This window comes from Sceloporus occidentalis, unplaced genomic scaffold (genome assembly GCF_023333645.1).
Source record: "Sceloporus occidentalis isolate IW3139 unplaced genomic scaffold, rSceOcc1.0.p SCAF_42, whole genome shotgun sequence".
Taxonomy (NCBI): Eukaryota; Metazoa; Chordata; class Lepidosauria; order Squamata; family Phrynosomatidae; genus Sceloporus; species Sceloporus occidentalis.
Genome location: NW_028317022.1, coordinates 5,714,711 through 5,740,977, shown reverse-complemented (window position 1 = coordinate 5,740,977; position 26,267 = coordinate 5,714,711). Strand labels below are relative to the sequence as shown.

The 26,267-nt window shown below is 37.0% G+C and overlaps 1 protein-coding gene across 1 annotated transcript; it reads right to left on the bottom strand.

The window, feature by feature from the left end:
• Nucleotides 1-1,632: 1,632 nt before the first annotated feature.
• On the bottom strand, nt 1,633-26,267 carry LOC149289891 (pleckstrin homology domain-containing family G member 1-like). Its single transcript, XM_089490148.1, has 17 exons — nt 25,776-26,267; nt 17,669-17,769; nt 17,060-17,129; nt 13,837-13,883; nt 13,510-13,660; nt 12,538-12,669; nt 10,322-10,504; nt 9,131-9,226; nt 8,490-8,576; nt 8,019-8,052; nt 7,259-7,354; nt 6,528-6,566; nt 6,407-6,429; nt 5,765-5,959; nt 5,566-5,682; nt 2,841-4,431; nt 1,633-2,735 (listed from the first exon to the last, which is right to left on the bottom strand). The coding sequence occupies exons 1-17, from the start codon at nt 26,199-26,201 to the stop codon at nt 1,633-1,635; spliced, it is 4,491 nt and encodes a 1,496-aa protein (XP_089346274.1). The 5' UTR covers nt 26,202-26,267.

Genomic DNA, 26,267 nt, shown 5'->3' with positions numbered 1-26,267 from the left:
AGATCATCAAGAGTCTTTACTTCTGTAATTTAATGCGACAGGGCCAAATCTTCAGCTTTCTATTGTTCATTATTGGGAGAGTTTGTAATGTTAAAATTCTAAAGAGGCAGCTTTTAAGACTTTAGGCTACCTTTGTAAATATGACAACATATGTTCAAGTCGTACCAAGGCATAGATTTATGTGTTTCTTAAAAATAGCTCAAATTGGCACTTAAAGATTGGAAGTTTTTTTTATTTATTTTTTTATTATTATTTATAAGCAGTATGAATACTGCCATCATTTTGATCCAGAGTAATAATAATGAAGCATGAATTGATACATTCCTGATCAGCTTTTAAGATCAATCCAGTGTATGGTGAGGATTTGTCAAGTTCACAGTGTTCACCTAAACATAATACAAAGTGGAAATCCCACTTGCTTTGTTATCGGTCATGTAAGGGTACTCCTAAAACCATAATTGCATGGGGTTACAAGAGTCAAGATCTCAGAGAAAGTATTTCATTTGGTTCCTAGTAACAATTGCACATATTTATTATATCAAATGCATTTTTACATAGCGGGAAATAAATAAGTTAATACTCAAATGACCCAATATACACACAAAAACATAGATAAAAAAAACAAAATTCACATTTCATTTCACACCATAAGTGATGAGGAAGTTGTACATTTAAGGAATATTGTCATTATTTTGAGCCTAATATACATGCAATATTTTGGTACATTTATCCCTAAGACTACTTAAGAGAAAGATGTATTATAAACGAAAATTTACATCACAAGGCCTTAAATATATAGTCATTTCCCCAAATATGTACAAGTGGTCTTTCACTTTATTGCTGCAGGAAAGTTCATTTATATCTTAAAGAACTTAACCTCACACCCATAGACCGTTTAAAAATATACAATCACAAAAAAAAAAAAGGAAAATACAGTACAATAATAGACTAAAATGTTCCAATCCAGACTAAAGACGACATAGTGAATGTTAGAATTGGTTCTGTGAATATTTATACTTTTATAAAGCAGAATGGTCTGTATTTTACTTGATTATTAGAGTATAACATGCTAACATATCTCTGTATTTTCTGTTTGTGGAAGCTGAACATGGGCAAGTAGAATATGAGCTAGATACCATAAAGTTACATTGCTATGTCATTTGTTGCACGACTCAAGACTCCAACTGGCCCTATGTGAGATTTAAGATCGCAATGATCGGAGTCTCCTTAAATGAAAGATTATATGCAAACCAAAACGGGTGCAACACAAAGGCCTCGGCACCAATCAATGTAATAATAGCCCCGGCTTTAGTTTTCTGACCTACATTATCTGGGCTTTATTCACATTTATTTAAATCAAGTGAAAACATACCACACACTGACTAGTAACAGGTTGTCCATGTTTAACAAAATTCAAACTTTTATGGGTCACCAGTTTACAAGACCTAATCCGATAACTAAATGTTAGGAGTAACATAGCAGGAATAATGTAGCCCCTACGCAATCTACATAAACTGTAAACAATACAGCGCAACAAATAGTTTAAACCGATGTGTTGCCTTAATACAGTGCATATTTATGATACAAAATATTACAGTACGTCTTTGCTAAACTACATCAAGAAATGTGTGTTCAAGCAAAACTACTTGAGCTGAGACACTGAAATTTCTCTCTAAGGGACTGAACAATATTTTGCTGATTTGAAGATGGTGGCCTCCAGAGATAGTCACTTAGTTTGTCTTCATCTTCATAAGCTATAACGTCAGATGTCTCTTTGAAGTTTGATGGTTTGCCTGGTGTACTAGGCCTGCTAAAAGAAGAACAGGACATTACAGCACTACACCGACTTTGTAAACGATCAGGATCTTGGTGCACTCTTGGATTTCTGTGACTTGAAGCAGCCTCCTGCTCTTCCTCGTCATCTTCAGATTTTATCTCCACATAGTCGTCGTCATCATCATCATCACCACCATCTCCTTCTGTGTCTTTAAAGTTTGCAAAATAATTTAAAGTGGCTATCTGAGCATTAAGAGAAGACAACTTGCTCAGCACCAATACCTTCTGAGAATCCTGCAGTGTCATCTCACAATTTTCTTCTTGATATACATTTTCCTCGATATTGCGATCTCCAGAATTTCTAAGCTCGGGCTTTCTCATAGCTCTAAAATTACATGGAGATGGTTGTACAGGCATGTTTTTTGATACTTTAGTGGACTGTTCCACCCTGTGAATGAACGTAGACGATGAAGACTGAGGCTGCATATGCAACTGTTTTTGCTCACAGGACACTCTCCTACCTAATGATTTATATGCAAGATCCTGATGGGTGTTTTCATCATATTGTTGACTAACTGTACTCCATCTCTGGGAATGCAAAGCCTTTGGAGTCAATTTGATCAAAGAAGGGACAGAGCTTGCATTTGTGATATTCTTTTGGTGGCTTCTAGGACAATTTCCAGCATAGTCAGATTTTGATTTAAAGTCCTTGAAGTCAGGCCACGTAAAAAAATCTGTAACGTCTCCATTAGTGTTTGTAGAATCCAAGGCCAAACTATCAGTTTGCAAACATTTACTGCGACGCCGAGAGGTTATAGGGGAGGCCGGCTGTTGAAACTGTTTCTTCCTTGAATCTGGTGAATTTTTTGGGCTGTCCTTGGCTTCATTTTGCATTCTCGCAGGAGAGTCACGAAAGATAACCTGGTCATAAAGCTGAGAATATTCAGCTATTCTAGCACCTATAAACAAAAAGAAAAACATCAGCAAGGTTCAGTGGAAAAAAAGCAAAACAATTTAGTTTAATCTGAACAGTCATAAAATTAGTACATTCAATTGTAACGTACCAATAGCAGGCCCTCCTTGCTTCTTTTCTTCCATAATAGCTGCTAGATCTTTTGGTTTTAGTTTCTGTGGTTTACAAAGTGGTTGTTCCTGCTCTGGACTTTTCAACTTTAAAAGCTGATTGGCCTTTCTTATTTTTTGGCTGTATTGGCGAGCCATTGTGAAGACTTTGTTTTTGGATTTATCAATGGTGTCCAAACCCTGAGTACTTAGGGCATCTGAACAAGAAAGGGTGGTTTCAGATGCAAAGTAAGAAGAATCCACTAAGGTCATCTCATTTGCAAGAGAAGTCCTATTTAGACTTAACATTGAGCCACTGGTAGAGGTTTTGGCACTCATTGCATCTTTTCTAATATTTGGACTATTTGTTATGGGTAAATATGAATTCTCTGGTGGACATAATGTTGAATGAGAATAGTCTACATCCTTTTTGAAAACGGGCACACCTGCTGTAAGACGCCTTTCATTTATATCATCTTTGCTCACAGGAAAGGATGCCAAGACACGCTCATTCTTCTTTTCTTCATTCTTTTTAATGTAGTTTTCCAAATCATTCCAGATTTCATCCACTTCTTCAGACAATTTATCAGCCGCAGACTTGTGAGATACAGAATCCGAGTTGGAGGAAGTGTCCAACAAATTAAAATATTCCCCATCTCCAATGGGCACACGATGGTCTGAAGAGTCATCTTCACTAAACTGCAGGCTTTCTTCAGAAACAAATCGATTCATAGGACCAAAACACTGAAAATCTGAGTCCATGCCCAAAAACTGTTTCCTTTTAGAATGCGAATGCGGTTTCACGTGTTCCAATGACTGTTCTGGGAGACATATAGAGTCATAGATGTTTTCTTCAATGATCTGAAGCTCCTGGGAGCAAGAATTGGATATTGCCTTCTGATAGTCGGTCTTCTCTCTGGTTGATGCAACAGAGCCTCTATTGCTGTCACAACACTGATGAATGGAATCACTTGCAGTACTAACAGAAAGGAAGTCAGAATCATGTTTTCTTAGGAGTCCCATCTGTTTCAGGTCTTCATAACTAATATTATCATAAACATGTTCAATATCATCAATAGTAAGCTCTTCTGAAGAATCGAGAGAAGAATGTTTTTGGCCTTGTTCAGATGAACGGTTTGAAAGTTCACCATGAGAAGACTGATAGTTTGATTGCCTGCTCCTCAGATTACGAGGATGGGATTTATTTTCCCCCACGCTACTTGCTCGTCTTACAACTCTGCCATAAGAACCAGACACATTTTCGTCTTGTATCAGTCCAAGGTGCCAACTACAGGGCCGACTAGATGCACCACTTTCTTGCTGTGCCCTTGAAGCAGATCCGGACATCATAAACATTTGGTAATCATCGTCATCCTCATCCTGTGGATGCCGTCTGGCAGGAAAAAGAGCTTGTCTAATTTGATGATCGGTCCAAATGTTTCTCAAAGTACAAGCGCCTCCAAGAATGTTCATGATTAAAGAGTTGCCCTGTGGTGTGCCCTGCTGTCTGCTCAGAGGGCAAACACGTGAACTGGGAAAATGCTGCTCTGCATTCAACTGTGATGACTCTTCATCCGACTGATCCTTTGAATTCTAACAATAAAAAAACAAACTAAAATTTATACCAAACACAAAAAAATATTACCACAACAACAACATTAAAGAGGTATTTTTAGACTTAGGAGTTTTGTAAGATCATCATGAGGAATAATTCCAAGCTGTCCCCCAGAGCGGCTTCTAAGTGGGGTTAGTGAGCGGTTACATTGATATCTTTTATTAATTAAGAAAATATACATCTTACAAAGGTAAGTGATTTGTTGAGAAGAATACTTACATTCATTACGGCCCTGCAAAACTTCCAAGTTTCAAATCAAACACAAGTCAAATATTTTGCCAATTTAAAACAACAGAATTGGCAAACCTGTGTTTATGCTACGTCACCTCAGTGTCAGGCAATTGGCCACAACCATAGTTTCCATGCCTGGTGACCATCAGAGGCAGAGGAAAGCATTAAGCCTCAGAAAAAGTCTTGAGGCTGTCTCACTGGTGCTGTTACCGCTTGCACCTTATGCAGTTGTCTATCATCTCAGTTACTAATTGACAGTCAGGCACTACATTTTTTTTAACCTTTAAATAAAACATTTATATATTCTTGTAACTGATCTATGTGTTTTAAGGTTTACTTTAACAAACAAGGCACTCAGTACGTTGGTCAATGCATTCAACAATACACTCACTGTGCAAGAATAGCTTCCCTGTTTGGAGGCCCAATCACTAAAGGCATTTATATTAGAATGTTTTTAAGAACAAAAAACATCCCATTGCACAACATGGTGGATTTGCTTTTGTGGGTTCCATTTAAGATTAATTTGCATGGGCCAGAGCAGTTGCTATCCTGCAACGATCGGATCTGAGAGATCGAAACAACCGTATGAAGGTGGAAAACTCAGCTCATGCATTTCCAAACTCTATGCTGTGCTCAAAAGTTGTGTCTAAAATGGTATTTGTAAATGAGAGCACACAAGACCAGATAAGTAATGAACAAATGGCACACTTGTATATTTTGTATGTTTGATATTTTATATGTTTTATATTGTTTGCAGTTCTGCTGTTAAATAACTAGACAGCAATGACCGTGTTTCCTATGTTAGCTGTTCTTTGGCAACAATGCATGGCAGTTGATAACATTTATTGCAGGAGATCAAAGCACAACCCAATAAAACTAACCTGGCCGTCACATAAACTAAGATTAATACTTCTGCGTTTTTCCACATTGTCTGACACTTGACTGTTGAGCCTCTTCCGGCCTCCTTTCATCTTCTGCTGAGAACATGGCAGTGAGTTCTAGAATATAATAGGCATGTTAAGCACATCAATATTACACATTTACAGGACTGATAGCAAATAGCCAATATACATATCACACCTGCTCAGACTCCTCCTCGTCATCAGCGTCGGTCTGATCTGATGCTCGCAATGCAAGACCTTCTCCGTAGGGCCTGTCAAAGTAGTCCTGGGTGTTTTGAATGTTACCGGTCTGACTTAGAACGCCTTTCCGGATCATTTCGCTAGACGCCAGTTTAGCAGCTTGACAAAGCAGACTGCTCTGTATGCTGATACGCTGCAAAATTGACAATATATACACTTTAGGTATTATCATCAGTTTGATCCATTTTTCCCCAGAACAAGAGGCCGGTCAGAATATACATGAGGCTCTTCTACGGTCTATATAAAATTGAGTGTGTCTATAAATTATATATGGGTCTATTTATCTGAAAAGCCACATTTGTTTACCTTTTGACAAATAAATGTCACCCCAAACAAGTCTATTAATTGTCAAGCAAACTTGGAGGCGAAACGCCGAAGAAACATTCGCTCAGTAATCAATATAATGTAAAATAGTAGGTATTTTAAATGACTGCAAATTTTTTTTTTATGTAAGCCGAGTCGTAATAATGGTCATTACGATTGTTGAATGAAAAAAAAGACTTGGCATTAAAGAAATAATTACACATCTCTTGGGTTTAGTGTCCCTTTAGAAAACTGTAGTAATATTGTTAAAACTCACCTTCTGAGTATCAGGACTCATATCTGGGGGAACAAAATAAATAAATAAAAAATTTAAACCAGAAGCACAAAGACTAAAGGGTGACTTTTTTTCTTGTGTGTAAAAAAAATAAATTGCCTACCATTTTGCTTCATGACCTTATGCAGGTTAGATGACGGTTCTGGAAAACAGAGATCATTACAATTTTAAGATTAGTCCACCAAGTATTATTTTCTATCACCTACACAATAGCGGGGGGCAGCTTTATTGTCAAGTGGGCACTAGGCCCTACTTAGAAGTCTATGCTTTCCTTCCATATGAATGAGGACCTCTCTTATTCTTCTCCCACATAAAGGGTGGATTTGCACTTTATAAGCACACAGCAGAAGGAAAAGGCACAAATGTAATTTGAAATTATGCACATTGCATTCTCAGCGTTCAATGACAGTCAAGAGCATACCTCCAAACAGCCACATTTGTTTTAAACAGATAAACCATCAAATGTGCAAATATTTTTGGTGGACCTTGCTCAATGTGCAAATAGGGTGGAAGGTCCATGAAATTGGACTATGAGGCCCCCTGGTGCATCACTACTCGGCCAGCTGGGTAGGTAAGATCTTCCCTGTATCCATCACAGTTACACTGTGGAAGTCTGTGTCCAACTAGTAAAACTTGCAAAGTAACCTCACCAGAATAAAATGTCATATCCCCGCCCCTGACCGCAGAAACAAATTGGGGTCAAAGCCCCAGCAAAATTACATCCCTGGTTGTATGTGTTTCTCCCTCTCCCAATGATCTCACACATAAGTTGGAATTTACCCATATATTATTTTTTCTTTATAAAAAGATATTTTAGTTGAAAATAACAGTTACCTGACTTCCTTCTGACTCTACATGTTGCCAGGTCATCTTTCAGTGTTGCAGTGGATTTTCGTTCTGCTTCTGAAGCGTAAGAAAACCCTGGATGATCTGAATATTTACAAAACAAATGTATCAGGACACAGTTACAAGGCAAGCTAAAATTATCAGAGCTCTTCATTATTCCCTTTGGCAATAATGGAATTTATGGAAACCCCTGGGAATTGCCAGTCCCCAATCGCTAGGGTCAAAACACACCATGACCATTACAGCTATGGAATCTGCTGGCATTCTATAAATGTAAGGTAGTGACCCTGTAGAAAGACATCAAAGGTAACTCATAAAGTTGTAGCGTTCTGGGAAACACGTACACTAGGGACAAGATGGGGAATAGAGGATATGGGCCTTACTAAAGACTTCCAAAAGAGAATTGTGGGAGGAAGATGAGACATCAGTTATAAGACTTCTAAAAAGGGACACTGGTTGCTTATACATTATAAAAGTGGCATGGACAAAGACTAATGTTATGTCATTTAATGCCATCGTCAATATTAAATTACTTTTGAGGTCTTGCTAGAAGTATAAGAGGACTGTCTCCAGAACACTAAGATGTTTTTACCTTTATGGAATCTCTTAACATTTGCTTATTCATTTGACCAGGTGATATTGGCTTTACATAGAATGTATTTTGTGTTCATTTTATATAAAAGAAAATATATGAGAAAAAGGAGAAAGAAAAGAGAAATAAAAAAAAAACCTGAATAAAATAACTTACGTATAGCATCCATCTCCAAAATCGCTTGTTTAGCCTAAAAACAAAAACAAATAAAAATGTACTGTGTGTACATGTATGTATGTATATATATTTAAAAGGCATAGGACCATCTATCCCAGCAGCGCTGCGAAACTGTAACAGCTTCCAGCTTACATTAAAATCACTAGGCTTGGTAATATGGTAAAGTGTATTAATACAACCCTCAACATGACATCATCAATCCTGAACATATCCATCTGAAAGCTGTTAGACCAATTTTGTAATGCTGGGGAATAGCCACTAGGTGTCAGTAGAGCACCATTTACATCAACAAGAAAGGCTATTGTTGAAAAATTCCTACCAAGGCTATAGTGCATGCGTGTGTTGCTGAAGTTGCGTCAATGCTGTTATCCGGTTTAATGATTCAGACTGGCCATCAGTCCCATTTTCAATGTTTTCACTTATAAACAAACACGCAAGTCAAGAAAATACCTTTGCAGGGATTTTTGCTGGGTGGTTCTCAAGAATCAACCTCTTCAAATGCAGTATCCACAGTCTCTTATCCTGCTGTGATTTAGCCTGTCAAAACAAAGCCGACTAATCTCCGTACATCAAAAAACAAAGAGACATGGAACATTTCTTAAACAGCTTTCTTTCTTAGCTAGACTGTTTAAGCATACTGGACCATGTAATTATGGTATATAACGTAACACATGCTCTGCAACATGTCTCAAAAATCATAGCATAACAACTTAAAATCAATTCAGGTATAAGGAAGCATTTTCCCCTCTGAACAATAGTTTACTGTTATTATGTTGAGTACTTGACCCAAAAGGCCAGCAATCCAATCACTGCGCACTGTGTGGGCGCGTATATTATATATACATATATTTGCATTCACACACACACAAAAATAATATGGATGCCCCCACGTCATAAAAGATTGGGGTTGCATAATCTGTATGAATAGCACTTCAAATTCTACAACTCTACAATATGTAGTGTGTCCAAACCCTTCACCTACTGACACACAAAGCCCCTTCCTGGTTTCCACCAAGAGAAACATTTTAGATTTTCTCGCTTTGATCCTGCATGCGCCATGTAAAGCCAGGATGATAATGTGAACAATTTACCTGCACGGTATGCTGTATCTTAGGATTCTTATAATGGAACACGCTAAAACTAAGTGGTTCTTTTGGAATCACTTCAACCAGCATGAGATTGCAGCACTGCGGGAAAGGAGAAAAAGATAAGAGTTATTTGAGAGAAAGAAACCCAAACATTTTGTGTTATGTTATAACTCTTGAAATGTTAGCAGCGAGTAAAGTATAAAATATTTAATTTTCTGATGATGGGTGTTTAATCTATACATTATTTTGTCGCATAATATATATTATATATATATACATACATACATACACACATATCTATATATATCTATATACACACACACACCATATTTGCCCGAATATCGGCTACACTTTTGTTTGAAGACTTTAAAGGTTTAGCGCAGGAATGCGCAATACACGAACATGCAGTTCCGGGTGCCGGGCAAACAGCAGGGTTACGATTCAAATCCCCCGCAGCGCTGCAGGGGACCTGGATCCAACTCTCCGGCAACCGGATACGCGTAGACAACTTCCGGTGCCAACACTTCCGCTGTGGGAAGTGCTGGGAGGTGAGGTTGTCTAAGCGCATCGTGCAGACGTTCACCGGCTGCGGCGATGCGCGTAAACAACCTCTGCAGCCAGCACTGCGCGATGCGATTAAACAACCTCCCTTGTCGGCACCGGAAGTTGTCTACGTGTTTTGCGCAGACGTCCACCGCCGGCCCCGCTAGACACCAGGAGTCTGCATTGGTAAGTCGGGGGGGGGGGGGGCAGAGTAGCATATCTATAAGTAAGGTGCATTAAAATGGCTATTGGTTTTCTGTTTGTATTTAATATATGTTGGCCAACTGCATAATAGATACCAAAAATGTTAAACTACAGTACGTTTGGTAGAATACTGTTTTACTATTCCACCTAACTTTTAGGGTGCGGCCTATAATCGAGCCAATGCGGTCTGTGTGCACACACACGCACACTCTCTCTCTCTAAAATATGGTATAGTACATTAGTAATTTTGTTTCTCAGAGATGAAAACTTCCTTGACTCCTCGACACGCTTCGTTTTGCCTTCTTTGCATGTGATTGTTTTCAAGTGTCACAATGCAAAACTCCATATGACTTCTGAATCATTATTAGCATGTAGGGCACTCACAAAGGAAACATTGTTTTAATGAATGGGATGCAGTACTGCCAGCGCCCCAGTGCCGTGACCTACCAGGATATGAGCTTTGTAAGAGTATGTGTCTTCCCTTTTCTTTGTGATGAGAAGCAGTCTATCAAACAGAAACAAAGTACGCTCGTTTTTGGCTCGCTGAATACGGAACGTCCCCTCTAAAACAAGCTCTCCATAACTTGTCAGGTCTGGCCCTTTCCAATTAGTGAGTAAGCTCTGGATTTCCTGAACGGGAAGAGAGAGACACAGAGGGAACTTTAACCACTGTCAACAATAGAGATATTCTCGCTGCAAGTGTCAGATAGAACATGCTTTATCGTACAAAAAGAATCTGGCAATTAATAGGTTAAATTGGTTCTAAACGTTCTCCTGGTCTACGGCTCAGGCTGCTGACCCATATAGCGTCGTGTGTGTGTGAAAACTTGAATATGCTAATCCTCAAGGTCATTTCAGGCCAGCCTTGATTAATTACTAACAAATTTGCGTGAAAAGCGTGAAAATGCCTCTAATAAACAAAGATCCGGTTGCAATTATCTCTGACGTTGCACTCTGTCAAAACAAATTCAAATACTGCTACTTTCCATACAATAAGAAAGCAAATTCCCCTCCATACGATCACATCGTTTAGGCTTTACACTCAAAGAAAACGCCAGATGGCGGAGATTTACGGCTGTCAATCAGCTTATGACAAAATAATGTTATGTTGATGAGAGAGTGATTACCAAATAAAGTATGCAGGGCCCGATAATGATTCAAAATTAATAATTATGTTCTCATATACTAAAGGACTTAGAGCAGCTGGCATCTTGTAGAAACAGCATGTAGCTGTCACAAGTAACATGGTAGTGCCGCCATACCTGGGAACTCTCCGGCAAACCAAAGCCCCCTTTGCGGGATGTGGGTAAGAGGTCTTGCTGTTGTCAGTAGGCAGTCCCGCTGGGACCCATCATTTTTGGAGGAGAAGTGGGCATAGGGTGGGTGGTGCCACAAAACCAGTCCGGTGTCCCCAAAGTTTCCCTGCAGGGACCTGGAGAAGTGGCGCTTTATCTAGGGCATGGGTGTCCAACCTGTGGCCCTCCAGCTGCTGCAGGACTACATCTCTAATAATGCTCAGCTAAGGACCTGGCAGATGAGTATGGGAGATGTAGTCCTGCAGCAGCTGGAGGGCCGCAGGTTGGACACCCCTGATCTAGAGTCTCCGTGCAAAACCCAGAGAGTTTCCAGGTATGGTCAGTGCTCACAAATGAACTGTGCACTCACGTGCTTGATAGTACATCCAAAAGCACCAAACAGCAAGTCCAACAAAGTCCACAGCACCAATTGTAAGAGGCGGTTATGTCACTGACGCCAAAGCACTACTAAATGGAAAATAAATCCCAGCGCGCGATATATTTAAATTACCAGATTACCATTTATAACATTACACAAAAAAAATGTTAATGTATGTTTCGACATTGGTGGCTTTTTCTTTGATGTATCGAAAGAACCCCAGAATATGTTATATTCCGGCACTCTGTTTTAATACATCGCGCATTGGAGTTTTTTGGGTTTTTTTATTATGTTTTCAACTTTAGTTCAGCTCATATGAACTATAACAATTAGAGAAGTTCAAATATGTGTGTATGTTACAGGACCTGGATATTTTTAGTTTTATTGCTCCATTTTATAGCTGGAAGGGCTCTGTGCCATTACATGAATCCTGGCTGTCTTCAAGACTAGCTGAAAAACAACATGATGACAGAACATCATGAACATTTTTTCTTCTACGCTCCGCTGTTACTCTAATTAGCTTTGTCAAAGACTTCTCTCTCTGTCACTATTCTATTGAACAAGTCCTTAGTCAAATGTGATGGCTTTTACTGGGCCAGCATAGAAAAAGACGTAAAGTCATCTGTAAAAGAAACCTCTGTGGTACTGAAGGCTTTTGTTATCCAATAAAAGGCATCACCTTTTTGGATCAATACGGCTACATCCATTTTCCTTCATCTATATATTAAATACATTTATATTGAAGCACTTCTCACTATTTAGAAGATCTTACATTAGGTTTCTACTCTTCAAGACCACATGGGTCATCCAGGCCATTTACATGGGATATATAGGGAATAACAGGGTTATTGGAAAGCGTAAGGATACAGAACTCAGCTCTAAACTCTACGGATACCGGGACTGAACAATATTTCAGCACATTTATAAAAGATAAGAAACCCTGCAAGCGGAGACCAAAATGTTTATACATTAACCTAAAAAAACCTCACCTGAAGGCGAATGTCATGTTCATGTTTCCTCTTCATGTCGTTTATGTGCCACGCTACCCTCTGCATCGTGTCTATGGCATCCAGGACAACATCATATCCCTCTGTGTCCTTATCCAGGTGATTGGATATTTCCTATTAAAAAAAGGACACCATCATTAATTATGGAAAATTAATTTTTTTTCCCCTATGCATCATACTATGGCCTAATCGCAACCTTATTCCTCAATCTTACAGATCACAGACCGGTTAAGGAGAGGTTGTGTAATACAATCATCCATTAAAGCTTTAACTGCCAAATGCCTATTAATCCGTCTGCAGCGCCAAATCCTATTACAAAGAATGCATATGTGGAGCAGGGTTACTGCAGCATGTCCTTTGGTAACCCTTTCCGATGGCATCCAGGACAACATCTTTCATATTGAAAGGTGAAAGCAAACACATAACCTAATAACCAGTGTCATACGTATCGACACCAGTACAATTAACAGCAGGTACCGTTCAGCTAATGTAAAGCCTTAAGGACTCAAAAACAAAATAAAAATTGTCACTTTACTACCGACTAGTAGTACAAAAATATCAAAAACAATTACAGATTGTGGTCCAATGCAGTTGGAATAGCCATGATGAGATACATTATACTAACTCATTAAAATATTTTAGAATCATAGAGACCAATGGAGCGTGCCTTGCAACTGCTCAAAACTTACCGTCAGTATATTTTATACACATAATTCCATGTAAAAAATGTATATAACTGACTTCTATGGCCATCATATGCTGTAGTCAATATACTGCTGAAAGTGACCATCAGATGGTTCATACAATGGCAATAAGTTATGGTTCCTTGCAATACGTCATAGCGTATTGGTGTACTTAAGATGACTGCTTTAAATGCAGGACCGCACGTACGAAGCTAATCTCACAGCAGCCACTGTTTTCCTCTTAATTTTTTTTTTTTTGAGGAACACTTACGTGTAACAGTAGGTGATACTTAAGGATCCTCTGAACAGGTTTCAATAGGTAAGCCCCCAAAGGAAGCGAGTGTTGTAAGACCTCCTGACGCTCTCGGAAGAATTTTGCTTGTATTTTATTTCTCATACACTCCGTTAACACAGCTACAGACCTACAAAGGCAGAACAATAAATAATTGATCCATCAACTGAACACAGGTGCGTCCATTTTCAAGGATCTCCGAAAACCAGTTTAGAGATATCATTTTGAAATATGTATAACGGATAATTTGTGTCCATGACTCGGCCATTTCAATGAATAAATCATTCTTTCCGTCTTAATTCTTACCTTGGGTAATTTGTACAGTATTGTGTATAAATATGGAACTCTTCACTCTGCAAGCAAACAAAATACTTTAACAAGGACACTTGACAAAAGCTCATTGATGCCATTTCTGAGAACAATACTATTAGATTATATGTATGTATGTATGTGTGTGTGTGTGTGCGTGTGTGTGCGTGCAGGTAAGTAAACCAATTCATGTTCAATTTAGTGTAGTGATTTGAGTCACAGACGTTCAAGAGGTTTAATCACTTAAACACAGAAATCTTTAACCTTTTTTGCCGTTCCTATGACAACGTGACAATTGAGTATTCCCAGAAGGAAAAAAAAAAAAAACCACAAATTATGAATGCGGTCAAATTTTGCACGATCAAAGAATTATTTCTGGGAAGGGTGTTGCCATTCAACAGGAACGATGCATCTAATGGTGCAAACAAAGTTTCTATGCGTATACACCTTCGGAAAGCGAGATATCCATTTTACGAGAGTCAAGGAAAAGAAAAAAAGAAATCTTTCCATTACCTAGAGGTTATACTATTAAACACAAAAGAAAAACGTTGCTATACTTTTAACTACTTATTAAATAAAACTTCTCCAGAGATTAGTTATATATAGTTAATGATTTTCTATGATAAGCTTGTCACTGTTAAGAGCCATTCTCTGTTTACAAAGTAATCAAATTTACTGTATTACGCAAACAGATAAAGAACTATTTGGACAATTCCTTTTAGCTCAGAGGCCCACTGGAAGCTCAACAATTTTACAATCAAGATCATAAACTTAAAAAAAACCAAAAAAAACAAAACAACTTTATATCACAACAGGCATAGGATAAAAAGACGTAATGTGAATTTTCAAGGAAAAAGCAATTTTAATGATGTCATGATGATGATGATGAGGTCATCATCTTTTCAAGTTACTTTAAAAAAAGCATTTAGAAGATCCGGCAAGGATTTCAGGTTGTGTGTTTTGAGCAATGTACCTTCTTAATATCAGAAATCAGTTGAATTTGACAAAAACAGTTCAGATTATTTAGAGATGTTTTAGTGAGAGAAAACCAGATATTCACAATACTTGAAATGCATTTTTGTACATTTGATGTAATAAAGTGTATCAAAACGGATAACAAGTAATCTACTATGCTATTGTCTCAGTCTTTGTAACAATGCACAAGTCACAATAAGCCCTTGTTAGAAAACAGACGCAAGAAATGATTTGAACACAAGATTCTCTTCTAGAACCCGAGCAAGTTGTCCTCGATCCCTATTGAACGAGGGGCCATGAAACCTGTTGGTAGTTATCAGGGGAGGTCTACCAATATTCAACCCCGGATGGAAAACCCGACCATGTGGCGGCAAAGCATATCTGGCAGTATACAACCTACTCAACTTATAGAATCGATGTGCATTTTATTTATTTCAAAGAGAAGAAAACAAAATTGAAAACCACTGATGTATCCTGCATTGTGTTTTTGTTTTGTTTTTATAAACCAGTTATGAAAAACTTTACTACTAAAGCTTATCCTTTAACCCGTTACGACATAAGGGAATTATCTTACATTTAATTTAATGACCCTTCCCTTTTTTTTTTTTTTAAATAAAAGAAACCACATATATATTTATGGTTTTACCAAAAAATTATTATTTTGTGTCCCATTTTTAACCAAACCCTAAGTGTAACCATATTATATGTATTTTTTTTTTTTTTTTTTTTTTTTAACCCTTCAGGGACAGAAAAAAAAAAAACTGGGCTGATATACAAAAAGAAAAAGAAGCTAAGTGCACGATAGTAAATTTTCCATGCATAGGAGATACATAACGAATGATATATACTGCCTATGTTAAGATTCTTAAAATCTGTGCTAACCGAAACTTGCAATGTCATCAAAACTAAAGTAGCTTTACCAGCCACAAAGAAGTTGCTATTTGCACTGTACCGCATTACAACGGCAGACACGGCACTGTATAATTTACGTAAAAACCACCATTAATAAATAATCTCTCAACCTGCTAGCTAAGGGAGTGTGTGTGCTGTTCAAATATAATTAATAAAAGAGTCATATCGTGGATTATAACGCCAAATAGGAAAGAAGAAAAACCCTTATTTATAGAACAGCAGCAAATAAGATAATAAACATTAACCTATTTTACGGTGCAGAAGGTCAAACACTGCAATCAATAGGAAATGCTAAATTTTTTTTCTAGATGATGACTATTATGTGGCATATCCCCTCAAGCATTTTGTTCAAGAAAATGTTGTCTGCTAAGGAAGTAAAACTTTCTAATACTGATATTCCTCAACTGCAGGTGGCAATAAGGATTTTTTTTTTTTTTTTTTTTTTAATACAAGATACTCAAGAAGGTAAAATGAGCACTTGAACTTATTTTACTTTTTATATGGTTTTCTTTGTGAAAGAAAAAAAAAAGTAGATAGGTGTAATTTCTACTTGATGAGGCGAGTAGCATTTAATTTTCGCAATAATTTAGATTAGTGCAATATGGGGGTGGATGTAGCCCCCTCAATAATGCTATAAATACCGGTATACCAGGGGAAGTTTAGTCTGGTCAAAAGCGATTTCAATTTTCCATGCTGGTTACAGACAAGAAACTTTGCAAACTAAGATCTACGCAGACTTGTTAACAAACGTCTCTTTGTTTACTTTGTTTACTTTATTAAAAGGAGGTGAATACACTGTCTGGATAATTGGCTGTAAGTATGCCATGGTTGCATACAATTATTGTAATTTTTGCCATACGTGACATAGTAAAAAGACCCAATAAGGTATAGGAACCAACCGTTATTAAAGAAAAGTGTATTGCACTACTGGTTGCAGCGATGCAGACATACATTACCCTGAATTCAACTTAAAATGGATATACATGCTTGTTCTTTTTTCCACATGATCTGTTAAGCAATGTTTGCTTAATTGATTTTCCAAGAGCCGCTTCCTGACTTCAGTCGTGCACATGCGCATTAACGCTTGGTGACAGGACTGAACCCTGCCATGACCTGTCTGTGACACTAGCAGGCAAGCACGAAGAATAGGCTATCATACAGACAGACACACTCTGCAGGCTTTAGTTCTGAAGATCAAGTAATATTCATATAAATAAAATGTAAAAAAATTTTTTTTATATATAATACATTAATGTTCCTTTTTAAAAAAAAAAAAATCTTTAAATACAACCTCATACAATAATATAATCTGTTAGTTTAATATAATGCTTACCTTTGAAACAAAACACTCTGCTATTGCAACTGGGTCGTTGTCACAGTTTTCCAACTCATGGAGGAGTTGACTAAAAAAAATAATTAAAAAAAAAATAAGCCAAATAATCGTTACAATCAAGAAGCAGTACAGCAATCAATATGACCTTAATATACAAAAATGAATTTCTATGGTATAAACCTTTACTCTGATGTCATGTCTATGGAAGGATACATGTTACAGTACTCTGTCCATTTAACAAAGAACACATTTTGGGGTTATTTAGCATTTTTCTCTGAACAAATAAACAGTCTCCTGTTCCATTTATCTTGAGAAAGAAAAAACAAATCTTAAAAAAGTAGTCCCTGCCACAATCAGATAAAATGGATTTTCCTTCAAACAAACCTTCTGTGTGGTTTATTTTATTCAAGGTATTAACACATGTAGAGTTTCACTGGAGACATACATAAATATTAATTTATAATTATAAATATATTGGTATTAGCTAAAAGAAACAAATATCAAAATAACCATAATTGCAAATAGCTAAAAGGTTGGAGATAAACAAAATAAAAAATTATATATATATTTTTTTATTATTTATTTATTTTTTTAACGTGTTCAACTCACCTGTTGAAATGGTAGATATCGCGTATGTTTCCAAAAAGAGCTGACCGTTCTTCTGTTCCTAAAGCAAGTCTTGATTGGTCAGAAATACAATCAAGGTAATCCTGGAATCAAAATTAGAAGCTTTAAAAAGATTTGAACACATTTGTTAACTGTGCAAGACAAAGCTTCTGTATCAGTTTCACGATATAATTTGGATATCCATTCTGTACGAACAGAATATCTATTGTGAAAGTCCCAGTATTATCTGTTACGTAAAACCTAGCTGAGAACGAAAAAGTTTTGATTTTGATTTGGACACACAGAAACGTACCCATAATTCAGTATAAGTGTTCCCGTTTTGTTCTCATCGTCAATTAAATTTTTTCCCACAAAATGAAAAAAACTACTCAAAAACTCAGGTTCTTGCTCTTCACTGTAATTAAATACGGTTGAAAAAAAAAATAAAAAATGAAACAGCAATGTACTTTCAGATTCATTCATCAACAAAAAAAGTAAATTAGAAGTAAAAGGTTTGCGTTGGGATAAACTGGCTCATTTAGGTTCAGGAATAGAAAATGTATAAAATGAAACCCAAAGGCTACATATAAGTTCAGGTAGCAACATTAAAAAAAAAATACATTTTGTAGAATACACACGTTAATTCTAAAATTATACAATAAATACTCAAATCAACAGAACATAAATATGCCCATTTAGGGCTTAGGGGTGTTAATGTTTTTAAAATAGGCCTTTGAACATATGATGGCACAAAAGGCCAGACAAACAAGCTACCCCCTCCTCTCTTGAATGCAATCCTCTTAAATGAACCCTTCACTAGGCATAAAACAAGTTTAACAATGAGGACCCTGTGTTCTGTCGCTAAAACGCTTACAGACAACAGTTGCACTTTGATGGTTTAAAGTACCATTTTGATTCATATAATGCAGAAAGAACACAAATAGTGGGACTTAAAGGAGCTAAAAGGACTATAGACTGGATCTTAAAGTCCCAACGTTATCTATTTTAATTGTTCTAATCTGGGGGGCCTGAACTCACAGGCTCGATGATAACCCAAGGTGGCAAGTAATCAATATGTCTGCAAGCTGACAAGCCATAAGCTGTAGACCTCTCTAGAGTTCTAGGATGTTAATAACTAAATGGTTTGACAATACATTACGAACAAATCTATTGTACCGATGGGCAAAGGTCATACAAACAATATGGTGTCTGTATTCCACAAGGAATGGATGTTGCATTGCTGTTCTTCCTGCATGTCTCGTCTCTTGTGTTCCACAATTGATAAATAGGAGCTTGTGTGGGAAAGCGCAGAAGGTGCGTTTACCATCATGTTATGTCTGCAGTGTGTACATTGTTACATAGGTAATAAGGTATACAGGCACACCTGTGAGGCCTACTTGCCTCAAGCAACCTATGTCCTCCGATTACAAATCCTTCCCACTTATGCAAACCAAGTCAAAAGAAAAAGCCCTAAGGCCTAAAGATGACCCCATTTGTGTCTAAGCTTTCTGCTTCTTCATGGCAGAAGATTAATAGGTGAAAGGAAAGATGTGCTCTTTAAGTAAGCTCAAAATAACGAAACCAAAAGCACATAATACGTTTCCATTTTCCACACATTTATTTATTCTCCAACTGTCAAATTGTAGACTAAACCATTTAATGCGCGCTTAGCGACTGTTTTATACAATATATATATATATATATTATTTATTTATTTTTACACATTTATCCAGCCCAAAAACCACCAAGCTAACTAAATATTACATCTGCTATTACGGAAAGGTTCGTTCTAATTCAAGACACGCTCGTTTCGGTTCATGTCTATCTAAACTAATGGAGAACCTTAAAAATGTTGCTGGGGACTCCCTTAATCCAGTGATATATAGTGTTCGAAAACCAGTCTAAACTATGATTAAAAATCTTTTTTTACACCAGTGAAGCGGTCATTTCAGAGAGAGATGGGAAACTGCCCAGAAGCCCTCTCTCCTCTCCTTGCCAAACTTTGCAAAGGCTGCAAGAGTCAGCTTCCACCAAAGAGGGGGAATAATTAAACAAACATTCAAGTCTTGCTTCTAGTCCCAGTGTAATAAAAAAACCCCAAAAAAACTCCCTGAATACTGTGTTTAGGCGTTTGTAACGTGCAATCATAAACCATACCTCCCACACTGAATACTGGGCCTATAGTTAAGCACTAGGTATAGAGCAAAAACCCGTCAGGTGTTTAATCTCCATTCCTCCATTTTGGGCCGAGTCTCCTTGCTGTGCTGCCATTTAGTGAAACACGTACAATAAATTAAACATGTCGTAGTTGCTGGGAGTTTGGGCCTTCACATTTAATGCCTCTGTCGAGACCTGCTTACTCCCGGTTGCTTTATTTGTGGTGACATTCCATGGTGTGACGAGGTGAAATAAGTAATGGCTTGCCTAATTGTTTTACATCCCTCCTAGATTTCCAGTTTCGAACCAGATTACAAATTCAAAGGCACAGTCCCTCCATTTTTGCAAGTAATGGGGATCATAGACTGGTTAGGGGAGCTCAGAGCATCTCCCAGGAATAGAATACTAAGCTGTAAAATGTATTAAGGCCTGCACTTTTGCAGCACAGACCTGAATCGCAGCTCCCACATAGTCACTTCCGTATGTATTGAAGCAGAATACCTAATATGACACCATTTTGCAAGGTTCGGTTTCAAGTTAGGTGGATAGCCGAGCCCCCCACTAACTATACTACCCCAATGAACGTAACTCACTTTGCCCATCACAAAATGTTGGCCGGCATGAAACATTGAAGGCTTGAAAGGGAATATGCATAATAGAGATCTAATTTCTCAAATGCTTCATTTTATACGTCAGTAAATTTTGGAACTAGATAATGGAGTTTATAGATTAAATTAACAGAAATGATCATTATCTGTATGCCTGAAAGTCATATTAATTACCTGTACCAGGACAGGCATGTTTCCATTTACCATTAACAAGAACCATTAAGTGGAAGCTAGTCTTAGGAATAAAGAGGGAGGCAAATTAAAATGTAGAAGAGACTTTAATATTCATAGCAAAATCTTTATAGCCAACTGCTATTGGTGGTTGTATTAAAATATACAAATACTAAAAGCTGTGTAGGTAGCAGATATACTTTAAAATTTAAAAGCTTAGACAACTTGGGTCAGTATCAAACTGCACCGTTCTCAGTCTCTTCTCAGGTTTAAATTTCCTGTCCTAAATAAAGCTTCAGATAATGGTTCAGCTAACTGATTTCCCCCCTGGCGGGGCAAAAAAACATTATATTCAAAATTACACTTAACAGATTTAGTATACTAAATGCCTGGAGAATAAATCTGACACTATCATTTTCTAAAACGAGGAAAGCCTGAAAGGCATGGATCAATTATATATTTTTCATATTTCATTTCATGAGATCAGTTGCGTCACATTATTTATCAGTCACCCATTTTCACATTTACTTTCTAAAACCGGCCTGTCCGAAAGGTTAACCTTTCAACACTTTCCATACGGCTTAATTGAATGAATATAGAAACCGACTTGAGAAACTGCCAATTCCAGCCAGGCCTGGAAAGTTTTCTGGGAGGGGACCCGTGCTTTACCAGACACTATGTAAACGAAAGGTTTTGCTTAAACAGCTGCAAAAGTCAATGGAACAACTAAAAACAGACACAATGACTTCACACCAGCTCTTCCTCCAGCATTGGATATCTTGGCATTTGTCGAGTCCGGCCGATGTTTGTATATGATGTTGTGTTTGTAAATGGTGTGCCAAGGTAGTCAGATAATATGATCTTATCTTTGTATGATGTAGTACAAGTCATCTACTAGCCTTTCATATGGGTGCAGAATGAACAAGGAAGACGTTAAACAATGACTTTGGTTACATATCGTTAAATACATGGAAGTAGGATATTATTGATATATACCATCAATATTCCATGGTGCTGTACAAAGGGTAAAACAGGACATAATCTGGATTTATAGGCAAAAAAGTTATCTTTATTCTGGAGACCTACAATACCATGTTATACTTAAAACTTGGAGCATTGGAAACACAGGCAAAGTAGGCAAAACCATCATTTACTTCAATTAATAAAAATGAGGTTTCTCCAAGCTTCTCATGAAGAAAAAAAAAAAAACAAAAAAAAAAAAATACTTTCTTTCAGGGGCAGCCTGCATTTTTTACAGTTAGCAGCTGGTAAATAGACAATATGGTTCAAAGATCTGTCCCATGCATCATGACAAGCTTAATAAAAGCAGCTGTCTCTTTAGAATTTCCTCAGTTCACTGAAGCAGAAGTGCAGTCAGTAGGAGCCATCAGAGCAACTTATCTCCCACTCAGTCAGGGTTTACAGACACTGAAGGATAAAGTCGGGCCTTTAAACAAATGCAAATGAGTTTCTAACACACACAAAAAAAAATTATTTACACAGCCAAAGATACTGCCGCCTCATCAGTTAACATTCAAATAGTATAAACACAGCTATCACAAATTGCATACATATGTTGGATATTGTTTGTTAATAGTTTGTGATTTTTTTTATTATTTTTTTTAATTTATTTTAACAAAAAACTTTAATGGCTGGTTTCCAGGAAATACTGAAGTAATGTGAAAAAAGTAATCAACCCCATAAAACTAAATAAAAATTAAATAGATAAAAATCTATTTCTTTTTTATGCTTTTGGCCAAGAGAATCCAGGAAAGGAATATATTTATTTTATTTATTTATTTTTTACAGATAGAGTGCATTAAATTAAGCCATGAATGACGAGGAGGTCAGCTGAAGATTTGCATTTATATAATTTCTCTGAGAGTACAAACATAAATAAAATTACAAACTTGCAGGAGCAGGGCCCTCTTAATTTCGTACATTTTTATTGTTAATTTTAGAAACAGAAATTGATGGCAGATAAGAACCAGCCAATCTAGTCTACCCGTTTTCCCCCAATGTAACATTATTGACTGTAAGAGATATTGAATATTCTGGTGCTCTATAAATAAAATGCAACATAATAGTAATACTTATACCACTACAAAAATGTAGTAGGTAATGGACAAAGGCAGGTCTCTAGCGATGGTTCTCTTCTATCCACCTTGGAGGTTCTTTTGCAGCGATTTACACTAATGACTTCACTTGCCACCTAATTACGTTGGGATAGACCACATAAGGAACATGCCAAAGTTAAAAACATTTACTATGCTGTAGTGTTAATAATAAAAAAAAAACAAAAAAAAAACACTGCAGAATTTGAACAGATTCTCAAAGGCTCAGCCATATCTTAATATGTATAGAGTGAAAAGGCTTAAAGAGGAGGCTTTCTCCTCCTTGTACTGGAGATAAAAAGAAAAATAAATAGGCCAATTCGTCTTGGGTCTCCAAGTCCATGAGTGATTATATTGATTTTCTGCTTGTTTAACATGGCTGAGGGGCACAGACGTGTTATATTTCAAGCACCTCTCACCTTTTGCCAAGTATTGTATTTCACTGGCTTGCTACCGTGTGAAGCCTAGTTCAAATTCATTGTCCACAAAATCCTAAAATTCTTCATCTCTTTTTATTCTGTGACCTCCTAATTCTTTCATTATTCTGTCATTACTACAAATGATAACCAACTTGACATCGGTCCTACTACCTCAGCAGGATATTATTGGTCTTGTCTAACACATTTTTAAACTGACCCATAAGATATCCATGAAAAGTATAAAATACTAGTGATTTCCAGTTATTTATTCCTAATTGGATGTGACATAACTTTTTTATGCTTCATATCCAAAAAGGTCTTTTTTCTAGGAACCATTTTATTAGGACATCAGCTCTTTATTAAAGAATGATAATTACTACACCATTGACTATTTGGAAATTACAACTACTCTGATAAAGATCAGTATTAGGTATACAGTATCCATTACTGGTATTACAAGCGACTATAATGCAAGTTCAGTACTGTAAATGAAACCATTTGTTTTGTATTGTGATCAGACTGGCTTATCCCGTCTACCCATTTGTCAAGTCAACCGAGTTTGATCAGAAATAATTTTCCTTAAAAATCTTGCTTTTTTTTTTTTTTGATCTCTTCACAAATTAGCCTGCGCAGCTCCTATTCGCCTGAATCAGCTGCAGAGGTCGAACATCAGAGAAGCCAACAAAATGGGCAAAGGGACCCATCAAAACACTGCAATTTGGCAGTAAAATACCATATATGCTTGTTGACCTTAAGTGTAGCAAGACTGTGGTCATAAAACACAAATTTAGTTTAAGGCAAAGCATGTCATTTAAGATGTATGTAAATCATTCAACGTATGGAAAGGTAACCTTTGGAGGCTCTGTGGTTAAATCATATATAGATGTCATTGTTTTGACAAGACCAGTAACAATGCTAGATGTCATCCACAACAAGGGGATAAAATTTGGATGGCATTTCCAAATAATAATTCCGTCTAAAAATGGTGAATAATGGAGAACACTACAGGAAGTTTTTCCTTGCCAAATACTTTTGCCAATTAATCCAGACCACACTAACCACAACTATAAAATAAGAATAAAAAGACTAGCACTTGACATTAATTTGGGAAAAAATGGTTGATAAAAATGGTGTGGGTGTGTGTATATATTTTTGAAAATATTTAAATAATGTCTTGACAGCAGTCAGAGACAGGATTAAAAATAAAAATTAAGGGGAAAAAAAATCAAATTACAGAAATGACCGTCACCGCATTAAAATACTGGTATTACGTAAGTCAAGAGTACGAAAGGAGTCCACTTTTACAGAGGCCGCTAAATAGTTAAGAGTACAATACTTAGTACTCAGTTCAAGGGAAAGAAAAAAAAAGTAAATAATTTCCTCAAAATACACAGAGCAGTCCCATCAATTGCTATAATTTACTTTTAAGTGAAAACCCAAATATTTTAGGTTGTAAATAAAGGTAAACTCTCCTGTCCTCCCTGTTAATTATTAACCCAGCAAGCCTGCTATTATTGCATTCCTCAAGAGATAACAAGAAATGGAGGATGAAAATAAGAGAGGGGGAGATACCCTGTCTATCATAAGGAATGGAAATGAAATAATTTCCATTTTAATTGCAAGAAAATCCATTGGCTTCATTTAAAAAGACTTGAGTGTATCCAAGTAGAGCCAAAATGTGACAATTCTCAGACGAGGACCCAAGAAATACTGCCAATGGTTGGTCTTTGATCCCAGCCATAGCGCTAGACTTGAATTATTCACTTGGTTACTGGGATACTATTAAAGTCAATGCACAAAGAGAATCCGTAATGTCAGCTAAAGAAATATCTACCACCAGCTTGGGTCAGGTTAATTTCCTTGGCGTGGAGTTTATTAACGGAGCCAACATTGCCGTTAATCTCAACTCAACTAATAAAAAAAAAAAAAAAACCCACTATGAAGTTTGGTAAACTTTTACCTGTACAAGTCATGTTTACTAGAGAAGCCCTCAACTTTACAGATGGAATTTCCGTAACAAACATATACAGCCACAGTACTTCCCCATATGAAATATTACAAAACACAACAAAAAACAATCCTTAGCTCTTCCTGTGCAGGAAGCTTATGTTAGACTGATCAGGAAGTCAAAACATGTAAAACAAAAATGCTTCCCCCATGAGAATGAAAAACTGAGCATGAATGTTACAATATGCCATATTTTACAGAAAACAAAACACTACAAAAATTGGACACTGGTCCACTAGGAATGTGCCTGCTTTGCCCAATGGCCAGTCCAGGCCTGAAAATATCCAACTGTAGATTCATCCATAGCAGTCATTAGTGGAACCAGCTGTTTCTTGTTATAGCAAGGTACAGGGTATAGGAGCAATAAGAGAATACTTGCTTCTAAATAAAACAGTTATTTAGTCACAAATATAAAATCTGGTTGAAATATTAATTCTTTGGTGCAATATACAAATTATTAAACAGAGTATTATTACACACAAATATATAGTATATACACAAATCACCAGAAGTTATGGTACACACCGACTCTAGTAGCAACATATCCTTAATAGCTCAGTCTTATTTTACATGCCCAATACAACTGTCTAAGTTCACCATCAAGTCAATGAAAACATTTTTATAGGCCACTTACCTCAACAATGCTTTGCAGATCCTGGACGTATGTCCTCTCAGTTTGAAGAATTTCTTGGACAACTCTGTCAACATACATGAGCTTTGGACTTGAAGACTCCACCACATCAGACATTGAACATTTTTTTAATGGTCCTTTCGATTCTTTCCTTGGCGTGTCATGACATTCATTAGATTGTTTCTCCCTTGGGCTTTCATGAGCTTGTTCCCTATAACAGTTCCTGGAAATGTCATCATTTGAAAGCTGCCGAGAAGGAACTAGTTCTAGTTTAATGGCCCCTGCTTCCTTATCCTGGTGGAACAAGCCAAAATTACTGTTTGATGCTAGTGTCATTCGACTGCCAAATGAACAATGGCTATCCCTGGAAGAAGCAGAGGAGGAAGTAGACCCAAAGCTGACTGGTCTATCACCATCAGACAGCTCCATGTTTTTAATCTCACAGTAGCGGAATGGTCTGTTTGCTCTGTGCAGGTCTTCCCCAGTAGTCCTAGG

What these genes read in the sequence shown, in the direction of transcription:
- LOC149289891 (XM_089490148.1), bottom strand. Translation starts at nt 26,201, where the DNA reads ATGGAGCTGTCTGATGGTGATAGACCAGTCAGCTTTGGGTCTACTTCC. An exon ending in CTTACAAAGCTCATATCCTG is followed by an intron (nt 9,227 to 10,321) that starts GTAGGTCACGGC and finishes CCTTTCCCGCAG; the next exon opens with TGCTGCAATCTCATGCTGGT. An exon ending in GCAAGGAGGGCCTGCTATTG is followed by an intron (nt 2,736 to 2,840) that starts GTACGTTACAAT and finishes TTTTGTTTATAG; the next exon opens with GTGCTAGAATAGCTGAATAT.